Raw genomic sequence first — 19678 nt, forward strand, 5'->3', positions numbered from 1 at the left:
GATTAACGAGGCAACGAGGCTAACGAACCGCACGCAAACAATGGAATACATCCATTCGCATGCGGAATCAAGCTAACAGTTCGGTGAGTCAACGAGTCATCCAACCATAGAACGGATTTGAACTCAAACACCGAGGCGGATTTACTGCCATATTGGGATTCAGACTGTCAAATTAGAGTCCGGATCAACAACGAAGCGGGTTTACTACCAAATTAGGATTCAGATCAACAAATCAGAGTCTAAATCAACCATGAGACCGGAAAAAACGGCAAAAACCACAACACCTAGGGGACTCGGCCAAAGCCGAGCCACCTCTAGGTGGCTCGGCCGAGCCACCTCTAGGTGGCTCGGTGGCCGAGTCACCTATAGGTGGCCGGCCCAGATCTGTGCCAAGGCACAGATCTGAGAGCCTATAAATAGATGGCATGGTTTATTTGTTGAGGGTTGGAACTTTTGGAGGCGAAACTCTGCTGGATTCAAGGCTCAGAACTTAAAAAGATTTAAGCTTTGGGACTTTGAGGACTTGCTCTTCCAGATCCGGTGCTCGGCGATCGTCAACGCCAAATAAGGTAAGAGTTCGAGAGGAACCGGATCTCAGATCTACGTAGTCATCCACCGGATCAAAGCTTGGCCTTTGATCCCGAGAACTAAAGGCTACTATTTCCTTGGCGAAATAGTACCCTCGGCTATTATTTCCTTGGCGAAATAATACCCGTCATACTGCGTAGATCCGACCGGATCTAGATCACGTGGTGGTCCACGGATAAACCCCGGCGCAGGCGAAGAACCCACAAAGCGAGTGACCGCAAAACAGGAGCTCGCGATTCGTTCGAAAGGAAAGTTGTAATCTTTTTTCTTTTTTTTGATTTCGTTGTAACCAGATCTTATAAAAAGACCGGATCTTTGTAACCGATTAACTGTTATTAAAGAGTGTGCAATGACATTAATGAAGAACACGATTTTTCCCGCGAACATGATAGAACAGACATAGTTGTAGTAGACGGACCAGGAGCGGGTGTTGACGGATTGTGAATTTCTTCTTGGCCGTGACAAGGGTGTTCGTCGCGGTCGCATGGTGCGCCGCGGCAGCAGAGATTGCCGTGGTTAGAAGATGTGCTGTGGCAGTTGGGACTACCGCGGTTGAAAGACTTACCATGGTAGTGTGGACTGTCATGGTTGAAGGACTTACTGTGACAGTATGGACTGCCGCGATTGAGGGATGCATCCTGGTGATCCAATTTTTACGTATGTTCGGTTTTGGGAATCCAAACTTTGCAATTCTTCGGTGATTCTTTAGACACCATTTCTTTCTTCCCTTCTTGTGTTTGTTGACGAAGGGCATGGGTACGAGTGGTGTTTGCACGACGGTTTTGTATGCGTTCTTTGAGGGTCGAACGAGCCCTTTTGATGAGAGTCCATTCTTCCGTTGTGAGTTGTGCAGAAACATGAGTGGTTTGTCGTTGAGGCAATTGGATCACTCGATGCTTCCTCGACTCTAGGTCCACATAATAGCGAACCCCATCGGTTTGTTCAAAGGCTTTGGCCAATTGACGAGCGCGACGCTGATGTTGTCTCTGACGAGCTCTCTTCGTCAGTGCCAGAAAGCTTTGATTCAATGACCTCTTAACTGGAGAAGGATCATTTGGAGCAGAGATGTTGCCAGCAGAGTCCTTAGCAACGATCGGGCAAGAATCTTTACCTGTAGTCTTTATCGGAGTTAAAGACTAAAAAACCTTCTTAGAAGATGAAACCTTCCTGCATTTACGAGGCGAGAAAGATTTTGAGGATGAGGATGACAAATACTCCTCAAATTTCACCTGATCGAACTCATATTCGATCTCTTCGTTAATCACAATCTTGATTGGCTGCGACACGATGGTCTCGGCAGCGAGACCGTTGGCTCCCACTGTGGTCGTCAGTTTGTTTTTGTCGAAAGTTATCTTCATTATTGAATCCATTAAAACTTCAGTTGCTTATAACAAATTACAATAAAAAAATAAGAAAATTACAACTTCCTAGAAAATAACACAAAAATTATTTATCGACTTCTGCTTTTGTGGAGACTTTGTCTGTGTCGGGAGTACGTTAACTCGTGGACTACCGATTCACAAGATTCTGATTGAATTGTAAAGGCTTTGGGGATTCTTTCTTCATTTATCGAAGTTAGAATTTAAAGCGAATATCTTGTTGATGTAAGATGTTCACTCTTCCAAAGATTAAGTTAATGCTTAAATCTCTAGGAATCAACAAAAGCTTCTTGAAAGTATTTTTGAGGAATCAAGACTCTCTCTTGCTCAAAATTCACCAAATGCCCAAGCTTATCTGCTCTAATCTGCTCTCTCTCCTTAACTCCGTGTGTAAAGAGGTATTTATAGGGGTAGGGGTTCATAACTGTGGAAACAGAGGCAAAATAACTGACCAGTCGAACTTTCTTTGGGCGCGTCAGTCTCCACTGCCACGACCTTTAGCGCGCCAGCGTAGACTGCCGCGGGTGAAGAGACCGTTTCAGCCACGTTCAGCCACGTTTATAATTGTTCTCCCATGACTTTTTACCTACAAAATGCCACTTTTCTCGGTCTGTAACCATCCTTCCACGTCAGTACACATTCTCCTTTTGTTATGATATTACGTGAACTCTCAGAAGATGCTAAAAAACCGTCAACAAATCACAAGAAGGACATCCCATGAAGACATGCGTCACCATACTCTGTCGCGCATACACGCGTCATAACACGCTACCGTGCCGTGGCGCGTCACCGTCAGCTGTCGCGCCTATGCGCGTCACCATATGCTGTCGCGCCTATGCGCGTTAGTATTTGTTGTTATGTTAACACGCATTGGTGTACTTTATCACAGGCATGTACATTGCTCTCTTCTTAGTATTGATCTGTATTTGGATATCTATAAACATTTTTTGATACCTACACTCATGAGAACAACAATTACAACACAATGTATGGATAAGTTAATTTATATAGAAAATGATCCTGCATGTGAGTGAGAGAATAAAAATTATTATGCATGCCATCGTACCTATTATTGAGCACATAATATAAAGTAATAGTTGAAATCGGGGGGGGGGGGGGTGAATAGGGTAATACGCTAATCTAATCTGACATTAATGCTAATTTAAAAAACTTATTAATTATTATCCTAGCAAGTATGATTGTGCAATAAGATATGCAAGGATAAGAGAATAAATAAGGACGGAATAAACATGAACTAATGACGATCTAACAATATAATGAGCACAAGATAAAGACGCCAAGGCAAATGCAAACAAATGATATGATCACAACGTTCAGTCACCCTCGATCTACGTCTCCGCTCCCCACTCTCGGGGAGAACTCCACTATCACAATGAGTTTTCAATGTTTACCCAAAACGTTTACATCTCACAATCAGTTTTCTAGCTCACCGAAAACTTTCACAATCTCACACACTTGCAATCACACTCTACACCCTCTAAGTGTTGGCCTAGCCCGTGTCACCTTTCTCAAGTGCTCGGAATTATCACCTCTCTCTAGGCTTTACCACCAACCCCACTCCTCTTGGAATCGACCCCGTCTCTCACCACACACTTCTCTCAGTGTACAAGTGTATTACAAAGTGTATCTCACAATAAAAGCTCAATACAAGGTTTGTTCTCTATAATGGACGAGAACTCAATTAAGTCCACTCTCAAAGTTACAATCCCACAACCCAATTATACAATATGTGTAAAAATACTAAAGCTCAATGGTGTGTGTAAAACAATGAGAAATAAAAAAAAAATCAAACTCAAATTGATCTAGCAAATATAAATATAATAAATAAAGGATAAACAAGCTAGATAATTGAGTTAGAAAAACTTCTCTATAACAAGAGTGAGAGATTGGAAGATTGAAACCCCAGATGAATTTGATCTCCTCTTGTGAAACTTTCTTCACATGAAAACTTTTGAGAAACAAACTTAAAACACCCTTAAAAACTTTGTAAACCTCTTTTAAAACATTCTTGGTAGTTGGAAATGTTAAATGCAATAGGGTATATATAGGATAGAAGAACCCATCCCAAGAAGTACACAAAAACCCATAAAAATCACAAAACAACAAAATCTGGAAAATAGTCGCTACTGTGCAACAACTAATTTATAAGTCGACTTATCAGAAGTTATAAGTCGACTCATATGTAATAAGTCGATTTGTCAGATCAGTAAGTCGACTTAATAAATTAAAAACACTATCTGCAAAACAACTCATAAGTCAACTTAACAGAAGATATAAGTCGACTTAGTATAAATCGACTTGCTAAAATAGTAAGTCGACTCAGCAGATAGAAATGCATTTTCCAGAGCAGTTCATAAGTCGATTTGTCAATCCTTATAAGTCGACTCATGAACGTGCACATGCACTGTTCATGTATGAAATCTGAGTTTTGAAGTGCCTTAAAAAATAAAAAATAAATTCTAAAAAATATTAAACTTTGGGAAATATTTATAAACACATTGTGGCTAAACACATTGTTTACCAAAACAAAAAATGATAAATATGAAACATGTATGTATGTATATAAATAAGTATATTTGTTTCATATTTAAACTTGAACACTATAAAACCAAAACGTGTATGTGTGTATATAATTGAGCTCTAAGCATAACCACACATAATATAAACTCCTAAACTAATGTACCCAAGCTTGATGATCTTCAATAAGCTTATCTTGGTTTGCTTTGCGGATGAAGCTTGATCTTGAATCTTTGACTTGAATTGTATTGTCTTCATTCCGGTATTCCATCAACCTCCTTTAAATGTCATAGTGAAGGCTCAATCCAACCAACCTCCAACATCGATGTTTGTCTAGAATATCTATACTCTAGACAAACGAGGTTAGGGATTGTTTATAAATCATCAAAACGAGATTAGGGAGTAGGCTCATAAACATGAGACCTAACAATAGTAGTTTTATCATAACACCCGTCTACGAGGAAGATGTTTTGAATACTTCACATGGAAAGTAGAAAGAGCACAAAGTAGATTTTGATCCTCTCTTATAGCTGAGAACGTCCTGCTCATTCCGAGATTTTATTCTAATGATAAAATCAACACAGAAATAAGGTCTCCTGTAGCTCAGAACGTCCTGCCCATTTCAAGATTTTATTTATTCTTTGATAAAATCCACATAGAAATAAGGTTAAAATTCCAGGAATCAATCCTCCCAATCGTCATAAATCACTCCGTGCGCTTTGGTCCCCTGGTCAACAAAAAAACTATGCGGAGATACCTACGACAGCTCAATCGGACCGGTGGGAAACCCGCGAAAATCCCGAAACTACCCCTACTCACTCTTTTAAAGCCCCTCAACACCCCACCGAAGAAAATTCCTCCTCCTTTTCGGTGCGAAGGCGATTGGCTTGTTCGCTTCGGCCCCCGAAGCCCTCATCTACCGATTCCTCCCCAAATCCGAACCTAGGGTTTCGTCGGATCCCATCGAGTCAGGTATCAGTTTTTCACTGTAGTCTCTAGGATTCTGTTGAATTGATAAGATTTTATACCGGCGGATCTGCTTTCCGTGTTCCCTGTGTGAAAAAGTTTCGTTCTTGGTTGAAATTTGCTGTTTTTTGTTGTATCAATTTGTTGTTTATCTAACTAGAGCAGTAGAGAGGAGCAGTGATTGCTTTGCTTTTCACTGGATTCGTTTATGATTCTGTTGAATTGATGAGAACTTATGTGAAAAGTTTTGGTTTTTGGTTGAAATTTGATGGTTTTTGACTCGTAAAAGTGTATACTGATTACGTTAGTAATCACTGGGTTCTTTATGATTGTGTTAAATTGATGGATTTTTTTAAAAAAAGTCTCAGATAGATTTGTTCCGTGTTTGTTTGCAGGAATTTTCTGTAGATTATACTTTGAGTTGTGAAGATGTTTGGCCGTGCTGCTCCGAGGAAGAGTAACAACACTAAGTATTACGAAGTTCTTAAAGTTTCGAAAAGCGCCGGGCCTGATGAGTTGAAGAAGGCGTATAAGATTGCTGCTTTGAAGAATCATCCTGATAAGGGTGGGGATCCTGAAAAGGTTGTTACTTGGATTCTAGTTATTAGTGATGTTTTGCATTTAATTGTGGTTGTTTTGGCAAATTTGTAATAAGGGTTTTTTAGATGTTGGTCCCTTCAATCTTTCATATTTTCCTTAAGGTAAAGAGGAAGAAAATTTGTGATTTTGGGGAGAAAAGAATGAAGTGAGTGTAAAACAGTAATCTAGTATAACCCAACGACAGCCAAGAAATGGATCAAAAAATTAATAGGCAGACGAATTTGGGGTAACTTAAATGAATTGTGGGCCTAAATAGCAATTTCAGTGATTTGGAGACTAATTTAAAGTTATGAAAGATTTAAGGGACCAATATTAAAAAAACCCTTCTAATTAATGAACTGTTGGTTCTGCCATTTTATCAGTTCAAGGAGTTGACTCAAGCTTATGAGGTTCTCAGTGACCCAGAGAAAAGAGAGATTTATGATCAGTACGGGGAGGATGCACTTAAGGAGGGAATGGGAGGGAGCGGTGGGACCCACAATCCTTTCGATATTTTTGAGCAATTTTTCGGTGGGGGAGTGTTTGGCGGGGGAGGGTTTGGTGGTAAGTAGATTATGCTGTGTTTACTATTACAAGCATTAGGAGTTGCTAAATTTTGTTTATGATATGTAGGCAGCAGCTCTAGGGTACGTAGGCAGAGGCGAGGTGAAGATGTTGTTCATAGTCTGAAGGTGTCTTTAGAGGATGTGTATAATGGGACATCCAAAAAATTGTCGCTTTCTAGAAATGTCTTGTGCTCAAAGTGCAGAGGGTACGTCGCGTTACATTTTTTTTGTGCTTCTTTGTCTTTTGCAGAATCTTGTGCAATATTAAGCTTAACATCATGTTTGAATATATTATCTTGTTTGGTACATGGAAACTAGTTGTATTTTAGTTAATTTCTAACTTATATGGATGCTATGTCTACTTTTAGTATCGTACCCCACATTCGTTTTTTGGTGGGTTGAATTTTTTTGATTTTATCTTGAAAGTGGCTCACATGTCATGGTCGTTAAATTTGTTGATTTTTTAGTTTTTATTTCTTTAAGATAAAAGAATTAGATTTTACTTTTTTCAAGAGTGCAATTAAAGCTCTTGTATCATGATTCAGAAGTACGATTGATGCTGACTTTTCTATAGAAAAAGTGTTTGAAATTTAAATCTAATGAAATCGAAGGTTATTAGTTAAAATTATGAGTAAAGAGGTAGTCCTCAAGTGTCAAAAGGTATCAAAGATGAGAAAAGCTATAAATAGAGGGAACGAAAGTAACTAGTCCATTGCCATATGGATTTACAATGATTACTTTGGAATCCACATAAACTGTTTATAGGATTCATTTCACCATGTAGTGTTATCTAGCGAGGACTCACGGAGGGCATATTACGACACAGAATGAATAGGTAAATACTACTAGTGTTGTGCAAGGTGTTTGATGTAGGATATGTTTGTGATCAGTGTTTTAAATATCGTCCGATAATATCTATTTATTGGCGAGTTATTACTTTTGAACCCCCGCTGCTAGGATAGTTGCAATTTTATATTAGTTATTATATTGGGGTTGTTTATCGGTGTTAAATCGGCGATGAAGTGATATATTAGCTGAGTTTATATGTCAAAAAACCGGAATTATCGCCAACCTGATACACCCAAACACTAAAACCCGACCCAACCCTTTTCGAAGTAAATTAGCCATAACGCCTCCTCTCTGTTATTTCTTCCCCTTTGTGTCTGTGCCCTAAAATCCCAAATCAACTTTGACTTCCTCTGCTCGTCATCAACCTCGACTCCCTCCTCCGTTCTTTCTCCCCTTCACTCTGCTCCCTCTCCATCTCTGCATTTATTCTCTATCGACTTCAACTTCAAGTCGTCAATTTTGAGCTCTCCGTCGACTTCAACTTCAAGTCTAGATTTCAACATCAACATCTTTGTCCATCAATGCCATCGGACGCCCTCGACTTTGACTCGAGTATATTTATAATTCATTTAAGTATGTTAGATTACATTTTAGGACATTTTATTATGCATGCACACCATCTAATATGACACTCCGATAAATACTACTTATCCTCGAGATCCGCTATCCTATATGGATTTTGACTGTCTGATAAATCCTCGATAATTGATATTTAAAACCTTGTTCGTGATAGACAAAGGTTAAAATAACTCTATACGTGGGCATGCTTGGCTGAGATTGTGAGAGCAATACTAGGATGTTTTAATTATGTCTAGTGTTATCTTGCGTCTGTGAGGACTCGTAGAGAGTATATCACGTCACAGAAGTGAGCGCTACAAGGACTATCCAAGGTGTTTGATGTGGGTCATGTTGGTGATAGACAAAGGTTTAGTAACTCCATTGTTGGGCATGCTTGGCAGAGGTTGTGAGACAGTAGTACTAGGATGTTTTTTAGGCAAGTCTTCCCCTTACAACTAAACTTTTTTTTCTTTGCTTTTGCATTTAATTACTTTTGCTTATAATTGAGCTGGTATTGTATTTCATAATGTTAATTGTGAAATCTCACAGATCTTTTCTTATAATAGATTATTTTATAAACAGATGTTCTCTTGATTTATTCCTGACTACACATGATTGAAGATAAGTTTGTCAATCTGTTGTAATTGAAATATGTTAGCCTCCATATACTGTGGAGAGGAAGGGGCACCGAATCTTATGATAGGTAGAGATTCGGACAGAGAAATTGGAAAGAGAAAGATCTTTAAGTTTTACTCAAACGTTGGATTTACAATATTTTAAAAGTTTCCTTACCCTGAATTTGTGAGAGGGTTGACATTTAGTTGGTAACTTATCTTGAATTCTTATCAATTGATCCTTATTTGGTGCAATTTAAATTGCATAAGCAATGACGTAGGCAATCTCCATTAATAGGGAAAAAAAATTAGATGGTGGTAATTTATTTGTACAGGTAATAATCCTATTGAACATAACCCACATATATTTAAATTTTTTCCTAATATATGTTCTTTAGAAACACAAGTAAAGCCTGTAGAATGTGGATCTACAAATTTGCCTAGTATCCTATCTGCTATCATAATCAAGAAAAGTACTTGGCATCAGCATCATATAATATAACAATAAAACTAACATTTCTTAATTACTCTGCTTAAGGAATAGAAAAATAATCTCTTTCAAAATTGGTATTGTTATGTGTTAAGTATTGAATGCATAAGTAACACAACCATGTCATACACACTTCATATGACGGTTTTATATCAAAATGGAATTTGAAACGATTTTTTTTCTCCAAACAATGTCAACTGTCTTGATGATGGGGATTTGATTTTGATTTGACTCATTTTGTTCATCTTCTGGCTTTATCTATACCTCATAGTTGGATTTTTTTTCTCTGCAAAAAAAGTCATCTTTCTCTTCTTCTAGATATTCCCAAGGTTAGAGATGACACTAATTGGCGGCCCTTTTGGAGTTTGGTGGCATCTTGCATGCTCAAAAATTTCAATGGGTAGGAATTTGTAGAATTGAGGGTGTTGATTTTAGATCATTGGCCACTTATAAAACCATCAAATCATCATGGAGCCTTGCTCTATAGCCAAATGCATTTTGTCGGGGAACTAGATTTGATGATGAAATTGACAATAATGATTGATGACAGTTGTCTAATTGGTTACTGCAACTTTTTTTTGGGTGTTGGAAAATATGATTCTTGCTAGCTTTTTCTTGCTAAATACCTTTATTTTTTAAGGTATTTCATTACTGTATCGCTTCAGAATAAAAATCCATCAGTGGCGTAGCCAGTATTATTTTTTGCCCTAGATGAAAAATAAAGGTGGTCCACGAGTATGTCGTGAGTGAGAGGAGGGAGGCACGAGAGAGGGAGGAGGGCTGGAGATTGTTGAGATGGAGGTCCTGGAAGAGGAAAGAGAGGAGGTTGGATCTGTGGGAGAGGGAGGTGAAATGGCGGGAGAGGAGGGGAAGCAAGGGGAGGAGGGAGAGGTCGTGGGAGAGGCGGAGTTTCTTGCCCTGGGCAGCAAGCTCTGGCTACGCCCTCTGAAGTCCGTCATTTTCTTTTAAAGACGTGTAGAAGAGAAGCAAGATGAATAAGAGGACAAGAACTTACATCATGGATATATAAGAATCTAAATTTGTAGACCTTTGGGTTATTAACAGCAGAGTAAAAAGAAATTATATCACGGGACTCAAAAAGAGAAAGCTTGATATTTTTACTTCATCACAGAATAATATATGACACCAATAAATAGATGAAGACATGTTACCACTGTTTTAAATATCGGCCGATAACCGATATTATCAGCCGAGTTATCGGATTTGGGAGCTCTCCGATAGGATAACTTAGATTTTTAATCGGTTATCGTTTTTGGCAAGTTATCGGGGAGTTATCGGCGTTATCGGTACTTATCGGCCGATAAGTAAGGTTTTTTTATCGGGATTATCGGCCGATAAGTAAGACTATGCAATCGAATGGTTTCATTGTGCGGTCAAAATGTAAGTTTTGCTTTCTACAATTGGTTAGTGATTCTAAACATGATGATTTACATTTTGGTATGTTTATATTTCATTAAGCATGGTTAGATTACATTTTTTAGTTATTATATTATATATATACACCATCTAGTATATCACTCCGATAAATACTACTTATCCCCGATATATCCCCGATTTCCGCTATCTGATAAGAATTTTGGTCGTCCGATAAATTCCCGATAACCGATATTTTATCCCCGATTTTCGCTATCCGATAAGAATTTTGGTCGTCCGATAAATTCCCGATAACCGATATTTAAAACCTTGCATGTTACACGGACTAATTTTTCCGACCATACGAAGGGAGTTGCAAAAAGATCCTTAGTGGGAGTGGGCAACTAGAGGGTGTGCTGGTGGAATGAGGAAGTTCATCTAGGAAAGAAGACTTTCCATGCTCTCAGAAGTGTAAAACAATTGAATTTGGTAAGTACATAGAAAAGTAAGGTAAGAACCAAAAAAGGTAAGAGACCCGTGGATCATCAATTTGGAGTAATGATAGAAGATTCTATGTAAGGAAGCAGCAAAGAAATAAAAGAGTTATTTAATAGGAGTTATACATGAAGTTATACGTTAAAATTGAATTATTCAATCCATGGTATGAATTATTAATATTGTCAAAGTGTTGTCTGATTAGTAAATGTATGCTAAAAAGAAACTAAATGAATATTAGAGAACCTAATTTATTTTATTGAAGCAACTCCGTGCACCCTTGAAGATGTTTTATGCTTGAGCTTTACCATGAGGGCTTTTACTTAATATGACCCGTTTGAAGTTTTGATAGAAGGAAAGAGCGGATATAGGAAGGTTTCGTTAAAAGAAAAGAGCGTCACTTTCTTGTATCCATTGTATAAAAGTGAAATAAAAGGTAAAACTTATGATGGCATACTCATCATGTAGTGAGTTTCAAGAAATAAAGCAGATAATGTTATCTAGTAATTCCAATGCATTCGATTAAATGATTAAGTGGAAGATGTCAGTAGGACAGTTGGAGGGAATACATATTGGTTCCGATACAGTGGTAAGCATAATTAGATTGTAGAAAATATGAATCATGTCCTTGTTTGTAATTTATAAACTTGTTAAAAGAAAAGAGCTCCACTTTCTTGTATCCATTGTATAAAAGTGAAATAAAAGGTAAAACTTATGATGGCATACTCATCATGTACACTTTCTTGTATCCATTGTATAAAAGTGAAATAAAAGGTAAAACTTATGATGGCATACTCATCATGTAGTGAGTTTCAAGAAATAAAGCAGATAATGTTATCTAGTAATTCCAATGTATTCGATTAAATGATTAAGTGGAAGATGTCGGTAGGACAGTTGGAGGGAATACATATTGGTTCCGATACAGTGGTAAGCATAATTAGATTGTAGAAAATATGAATCATGTCCTTGTTTGTAATTGATAAACTTGTTGGACATATTTGGGACAGGATGTGTGTTTCATGGTGGCATTAACTAGAAACTGGATAATTTTTAAGCTTGAAGTGGAGGGAAATTTCAGAATATGAAGCTTTGGAATTAGTATGACGAAAACAAAATTGTATGAAAACCTTAGCTAGAAAATAGAGGAAGGAAGACGGCCTTTGATGGTTTGAGGGCCAATAAACACACAGGAAAAAAATATTTTTTGTAATTAGGATCAATTATTTTCATGATGATAAATTGTGGAGGATGTTTCTCAGAAATTGGAATTAGAATCTATTGGTTAAACTGCTCAAGTTTAAGTATCATTGGGCTTTAACTTGGTTGAATTGATTAATATTTTGAAATAACATGGTTTACGCCGCACATATTTCATATAAGTTTAGAAGTCGAAGAGCAATATCTCTCAACACAATGATTCAACTTGCAGATGGTTGCCAGTGTTGGTTAATCCTTTTCTGTTAAAGTTTCTATAGTTGGAGCGTGTTCCGTAGCTGGCAATTTTAAGGAAAATGTATGGGCGATGTTTATAATTCATGGAAGAAAGCTACAAGTCAGTGCATGTAATTTCATGCTTTGATTCCTTGCATGTGCAAGTGCTGCATCAAAGATATGCTGAAGCAAATACTTCAGTGCCATTGCGGCATGTCCAACTCCATCTGAGTTTAAGTTATTATTTCCCTATTTATTCTAAATGCATTAGCTGCACATCAGGTATTGGTCCTTGTGCTTTTGATGCATTCTGCTACATAGTACTAGTTCTGTAGTTAGATGTTTTATCTGTCTTTAGTCTTTCTAGTTCCCTCTTCAGACGGCATGATAGGAAAATGGTGTTGTAAATAGCGACGTAATAACAATAGCAATAGCGGCAGCAGCTATGCCCGCACTGTTATGGTTGAAAGTGGTGATTTTTAGCAGCACTGCGCTATCAGCTCAGAATAGCGGCCAATAGTACTATACATCACTTTAAAATATAAATTCTTAGTTTGTACCCGACCTAAACCAATACAAATCCTTTATCCTTCTGTAAATGAGTTTTTTTTACCCGACCCGAATACAAATTGTTTTTTTAAACTTAAAACCATTTCTTTTCCCGATCCCCTCCCCATTGTCCGAAATCAAAAAAACCCCAACCCAAAATCGCCGCCATTGCCTTTCATCGTCGAAGACCATTGGAGCCACCACCGCCTCTCGTAGTCGAAGCTCCATCGCCTCTCATCATCCTCTCGTAGTTGAAGCTCCACCTCTCTCTGTACTTAATCGAAGCTTTCCGATCCTCCTCTCTGTCCCTCATGAAGTTCCTTTGTATCTCCCCACTCTAACTCCACCTTCTCTCTTTGAAGCACCGCCACCTCCTGGAAGCTCCTCTGTCTCATTCCGTATGGTACTTAATTAATATTGTGTGATTGTTATACATCTATTTCATGCGTAGGATCTCTATAAATCATCAAATATGCATTTGTAGATTTTTTAGATTTTTCTTCAATTTTTTTAATATTTATACATTTTTAAACTAGACCGCTTTTTGACTTTGCGTTTTTTGTCGCTTGTCACCTTTAAAGCCTCAAATAGCATTAGCGGTGCCTCAACACTTCACTACTCTTTCCTCTTTCCACAACCTTGATGGGAAAATGCACATCCGTATTTTTTCATCGAGATGTATTTGATGAAATAAAGCTTTAAATTCTTGTCATTCATGCAATTTTGCAAAAAGAAGTAGTTTTTATTTTGTCTTCAATCTGTTATTACTTCTCCTGCTGTCCCCTACTTGATATGATGATGTATAGTTGCAAGTTTGCTGGTTGGTATCTGAGGTTCCCTTCACCTCTGCTGTTATTAGCATGGTTTTAAATATCAGCCGATAATCCGATATTATCACCGAGTTATCGGATTTGGGAGCTTTCCGCTAGGATAAGTAGGATTTTTAATCGGTTATTATTTTTTGAGGTTTATCGGCGAGTTATCGGCGATAAAGGTACTTATCGGCCGATAAGTAGGCTATAAATATCGGCTTTATCGGTCAATAAGTAGGATTTGGGAGCTTTTACTTTCTTTTGGATTTGCTCTTTGAATGTTTACAAATTATGAACTATTTGTTGTTTTTGGAACTTGGTTGATTAGTGATTAGCTTATGTTTGTTTATGGATATTGATAATGGCTCATAACTACTAAATATCAACTTAATAAGTTTATGAATCTCATGATTAAACAATAATTATGTAGATGCATAGATGGTTCTTCATTCTTGATGTTATCAATAATTATGTAGATGCATAGATGGTTCTTCATTCTTGATGTTATCTTATTATTTGCTTGTTTATTATTCCATTTTGACTAACATTATTCTTCATTCTTGATGTTATCTTATTATTTGCTTGTTTATTATTCCATTTTGACTAACATTATATTTTTTAAGCTTATTTTTGTTTATTATTTGCTAGTATATTACTCCGATAAATACTACTTATCACCGATATATCCCCGATTTCCGCTATCCGATAAGGATTTTGACCGTCCGATAAATCCCCGATAATCGACATTTAAAACCTTGGTTATTAGAAGATAAATATCTTTATTAATCATCCTGTCAATGGGCAATTGACAAATTACAAATGCAACGAGGATATACGTAGATCTTGTCCTTTATTTACGACACAATTTGGCGTAGCCTTCTTAGCTCCTTCTGTTCAATTTCTTGTATGTATCAGTCGTTTTCTGGGATATTAACCTGTGGCACATATTTTTAATTGGTCTCTAATTTCCATTTACAATGTTTTTCGTACTTCTAGGTGTGAAAGTAACTAGTTCAATATCAGCCAAAAAAATTCCTTAAAACATTTAACTTATGCTGTTCAATATATGACAGAATCAGAAATACCATGTAAGTATTTGCAACAACTTTTTTGTGGTTATGTCTTCTGTTTTCATCATTTCAGTAAAGGTTCAAAAAGTGGGGCATCAGGCAGATGTTTCGGATGTCATGGTAGTGGAGTAAAGATGGTGACCAGGCAAATTGGACCGGGCATGATCCAGCAGATGCAACTTGTTTGCCCTGAATGCAAAGGAGAAGGTTTGTTGTTTGTTTTGTATAATCAGCCCTTTTTGGTACTTTGGATGTTCATACGTACAATCTTAATTGCGTAAATGGTTTTTTTTATATGCAGGTGAGGTCATTAGTGATAAGGACAGATGTCCACAGTGCAAAGGGAACAAAGTTACTCAAGAAAAGAAGGTTTTAGAGGTTCATGTTGAGAAAGGAATGCAGCATGGCCAGAAGATTGTATTCCAAGGAGAAGCTGATGAAGCTGTAAGTAGGTTAACCTATTATTGTTTTATTTTAAACTTTGTGGAGGTATTGCAGTATCCTGCTAACCTTTTGTTTAATTTAAACTATGTGGGGTTCTTACAGTGTACTCTTGCTGATTTGGACCACTAAAGTACCTCTTGGCTTGATGATATTATCATAGTTCTCTACTAATCATTTATTATGAATTTTAGAGTAGACCTTTTGTAAGCCACATTTAACAAGGAGACAATGCTTGTATACTCAGATTGAAATATTTGCCACCCTACTATGGCCTTTGAATTCAGGGCCATACAAGGAGAAAGTTCTTGTAGACTCAGATTAAAATGCTTGCAGACTCATTGAAATATTTGTTCAAAGGCCATAGTAGGGTGGCAAACATTTCAATCTAAGTGTGAAATTTGCTTGGTATACATGTATAACCCAGAACCTTTGTGCTAAAACTAGTTGGTAATTGCACAGTGATCTGGTAATGGAACATGAAAAGAGGTCTGGAGATCAAACTTTATATATATATTTATTTATTTATTTCTGGTTTTATTGTCTTTCAAGGAGAGACAAGTGACCAAGCTCTGAGTGAGAGAGCTCAAGTATTAAGTTTGCTCTGTATACATATTTAGGTTTTAGCTCATAATTCATGAATGGAGTAAGTAGTGACACTCACCATTGTTAAGGATAGCATGCCTCTTCACTTGGCCTTTGAAAGGCAGACAGATACTACTGAGCCACAGATTTGTCCTGGAATAATGTCGAAATTAATTATCTAATACTGTCTGTAAATTATGGATGTTTGCAGCCAGATACAGTGACAGGAGATATAGTTTTTGTGTTGCAAGTCAAGGAACACCCAAAGTTCAAAAGAAAGTTGGACGATCTGTATGTCGATCACACACTTAGCCTGACAGAAGCACTCTGTGGCTTCCAGTTTGCTTTGACCCATCTTGATGGAAGACAATTGCTTATTAAATCTGATGTAGGCGAAGTTATTAAGCCTGGTACGCGTTCCGTTTCTTGGGTTATTTCGATGTTAGTCCCCTAAATTTTTAATAGCCCAAATCATTGTAATTTGAAATTAGTCTGGCAAATCCTATAACTATCTTGAATTTAGTCCCCCTAGTCAGCAGTTGTTTGACTTGGGGTGGAATACTCTATTATTTCAAAATGCTTAAAAGATTAGGGGACTAATTTCAAAATGGGAAGATTTGGGGACTAAATTTCAAAACGCTAAATGATTTGGGGGCTAATATCAAGATATGAACTTTTGAGGGCTAATTTAAAAAAAAATCGAAAAAAGCCTATTCCTTTTCAGGATCCATCTATGATCTCGCTTATGGTACTTTTGTCCTATAATCAGGCCAACATAAAGCAATCAATGATGAGGGGATGCCTCATCATCAGAGGCCCTTCATGAAAGGCCGGTTATACATCCAGTTCGATGTGGAATTCCCAGAGTCTGGCGTCCTTTCAGCTGATCAACGTCGTAGTTTGGAGAAAATTCTGCCACCTAGACCAAGTAGTCGCTTGTCAGCCATGGAACTGGATGAATGTGAGGAGACAACTTTACATGATGTTAATATTGAAGAGGAGATGAGGAGGAAGCAGCAACAGCAGCAGCAGGAAGCTTATGATGAGGATGATGATGAACCAGGGCCAACAGGGGTACAGTGTGCCCAGCAGTAAGGCTTATAATAATGCCTCGCCGAAGGTATAGCTTGATTTCAGTTTCATTATTTATCCTATGTTATTTTCTGTCACAGTCGTGAGTACTACTTTGTCCCCCTACCCCCCCCCTCCCCCCCAAAATAAAAAAAAAAAAAAAAAAACCCTCCTTTTAGTTAGTTTTGTTTTCTTGAATGTTAAAATTGAATATGTTAGTGTTTGTATTTTTTCCAAGGGAAATATGTTACCTGTGATTGGAGTTGTCATGTTGTAGAAGATGTTGACTTCATTATATTATGGTTATGCTTATAAAAAATTAAAAACATTGCATCTGTTATGCTTCTTGTGCTTAGAATGTGTTCTGGGCTTTTTCTTTATCGTATTATCTGAATGCTTGAGCCTTTTTTTTCTCGCTCTTTTATCCCATTTTTACTTCTGTAATTTCGACTTCCTTGTAATACTACTCTTTACTGCTTTTACTACACAGGTAACTGAAAATAAATTCTCGTTAGCACCGGTCTGTTATGGTTAAATCTCGGTCACACCTATACCATTGAGGCCACAGTGTTTTGGTTTTATCTCAAACAATGAAGGTTGGAGTTTGTATTTGATTTTTTTAGCGAACAGATTTGGAAATAGTATATACACACATTTACACACCGGGCGTGTGCGAAGAGTGTTCATTGCATGTACATATGTTGACGTTCATGCAAGTGTATTCTAGATGATTGTGCACATATATAAATGTTATACAAGAGCCATCTGAAACTGTAATAATCACTATTGATCGCCAGACCTTTCTGCAAAAGAAGTCTAGTTCACTTTTTGCAAAAAAATGGCTGTTACGTCATTTGTTCACATTTGGTTGCATTTGATTTGATATGCCAAGTGCAATATAACCATTTGTTATCCCATTCTTACGAATCTGATTTAAGGCAAGGGAATGTTATATTACCACATATATGCTTCGTTGTTGGATCATTTCAAGTACCGTGGTACTTGTTAGATATAAAAAAAATTTCCTCCAGGTGTGATACTTTTGGTAATACTTTCTAAACCATCCCATATAACGGGAGGAAATTCATGGCTGCGCCATTGATGGTGGTGGTCGTGGGTGTGTAGAACTTTTGCTACCCGTAGAAATATGCCAGACTATCTTTGATTCATAGAAATATGCCAGGCTAACTTTGATTTCGATGCACATTCCTACATCATGTCCTTGAAGGAGCGCAACAAGTTTGAAACACTTGTGCGCTGGTAAGTTTATGTCATCTAGAAAAGCTCCACCTTGCTAGGAATTTCCAGATTTCGAACAGAAGCCAGCGCTGTGTTGTTGGATCATTTCAAGTACCGTGGTACTTGTTAGATATAAAAAAAATTTCCTCCAGGTGTGATACTTTTGGTAATACTTTCTAAACCATCCCATATAACGGGAGGAAATTCATGGCTGCGCCATTGATGGTGGTGGTCGTGGGTGCGTAGAACTTTTGCTACCCGTAGAAATATGCCAGACTATCTTTGATTCATAGAAATATGCCAGGCTAACTTTGATTTCGATGCACATTCCTACATCATGTCCTTGAAGGAGCGCAGCAAGTTTGAAGCACTTGTGCGCTGGTAAGTTTATGTCATCTAGAAAAGCTCCACCTTGCTAGGAATTTCCAGACTTCGAACAGAAGCCAGTGCTGGAGTCGTTGCTTTGACATCTGAAGTTTGAATAATTGGAGTCTGCTATAGTTCACGAAATTGAATATGAACTTTCGGAAATGGAAGCTTATGGATACAAGTGGAACATAGCAATCATGTATGGCATGAAACGAAGAAGCAAGTAACATGTTAATTTAAGCATCTACCGTGACATCCCATGTGGTTTAGTTTCACAAGGGGTAGTTGTGAAGACATTCAAGTGTTTATAATGTAATCTAATGGGCTAAGCATACCATCAGCTAGCCAATATTGGCAATGGTTTGAGCCGAACAGCACGCTGCACTCATGACTTACACCCTGCTAACGGGCTCGCGGGCCCAGGACGCGACATCTATAGGAAGTTGGGGTTCATAGGCGAGTAATGTTGATATCTGCTATTTTCTGCCTTTTAGTTGTCACGAGGGTTACAATTCCTTTCCATTATTTTCTCCTTTTGGTGATTGCCGAGCAATTTGAGACGAAGACAATATGCAATTACAGAAAGTGACATCAGGACTGTAACAATACAAGCTTATGTGTTTTGCTTCCTAGTAACCTGTAGATGAAGCTTGGAGACTGAGGGAGGTCGCTCCATTTGTCATCGATAGCTTTCAACTTGCCTTTCGTTGAATTTGCTCTGCATAAAAAACATAGCGACCCTTGCAAAATTGAGCTCTTGAAAAGGGTTCATTTTTGGACATGACAGGGTTTGCAAGCGGATCTTGGTCGAACCTGAAGATCTGTCAAATCTTATATTTTTTCCCCTTCTAAAGCAGTTCAATTTCATTTGAAGTCTTCGTTTGATACTTTGAAGGGGTTTTTTTGGATGTTACTCTCCCAAATCTTATATATTTTCACTTGGTCCCTCAAATCTTTTGTATTTTGAGATTAATCCCCCAAATCTTTAAATATATTGAAATTGGTCTCCCAATTTTTCATATTTTGAAATATCTGTTAATATTTTGAAATTAGTCTCCCAAAGCCTTAACCCGATGCTAACTAGAGGGTCGGATTTCAAATTACTTAAATGATTC

At 37.6% G+C, this 19678-nt stretch overlaps 1 protein-coding gene across 2 annotated transcripts; it reads left to right on the plus strand.

The window, feature by feature from the left end:
- LOC109839479 (dnaJ protein homolog 2-like) lies at positions 5358–17735 on the plus strand. 2 transcript variants are annotated; one of them, XM_020407916.1, is made up of 9 exons: positions 5358–5477; positions 5867–6053; positions 6434–6614; positions 6684–6822; positions 14932–15065; positions 15160–15302; positions 16096–16294; positions 16654–17004; positions 17446–17735. In XM_020407916.1, the coding sequence occupies exons 2-8, from the start codon at positions 5901–5903 to the stop codon at positions 16977–16979; spliced, it is 1275 nt and encodes a 424-aa protein (XP_020263505.1). In that variant the 5' UTR covers positions 5358–5477; positions 5867–5900; the 3' UTR covers positions 16980–17004; positions 17446–17735. The 2 variants fall into 2 exon arrangements, with proteins under 2 accessions (XP_020263505.1, XP_020263504.1); XM_020407915.1 differs by lacking the exon at positions 17446–17735 and having other exon boundaries at positions 16654–17102.

Source organism: Asparagus officinalis, chromosome 4 (genome assembly GCF_001876935.1).
Source record: "Asparagus officinalis chromosome 4, Aspof.V1, whole genome shotgun sequence".
Classification (NCBI taxonomy): Eukaryota; Viridiplantae; Streptophyta; class Magnoliopsida; order Asparagales; family Asparagaceae; genus Asparagus; species Asparagus officinalis.

Bases quoted from the DNA above. Each gene is read 5' to 3' on its own strand.
- LOC109839479 (XM_020407916.1), top strand. From the start codon at position 5,901: ATGTTTGGCCGTGCTGCTCCGAGGAAGAGTAACAACACTAAGTATTAC. The intron at 15,303-16,095 runs GTAAGTAGGTTA...GGATGTTTGCAG, and splicing joins AAGGAGAAGCTGATGAAGCT to CCAGATACAGTGACAGGAGA. The intron at 16,295-16,653 runs GTACGCGTTCCG...TCCTATAATCAG, and splicing joins AGGCGAAGTTATTAAGCCTG to GCCAACATAAAGCAATCAAT.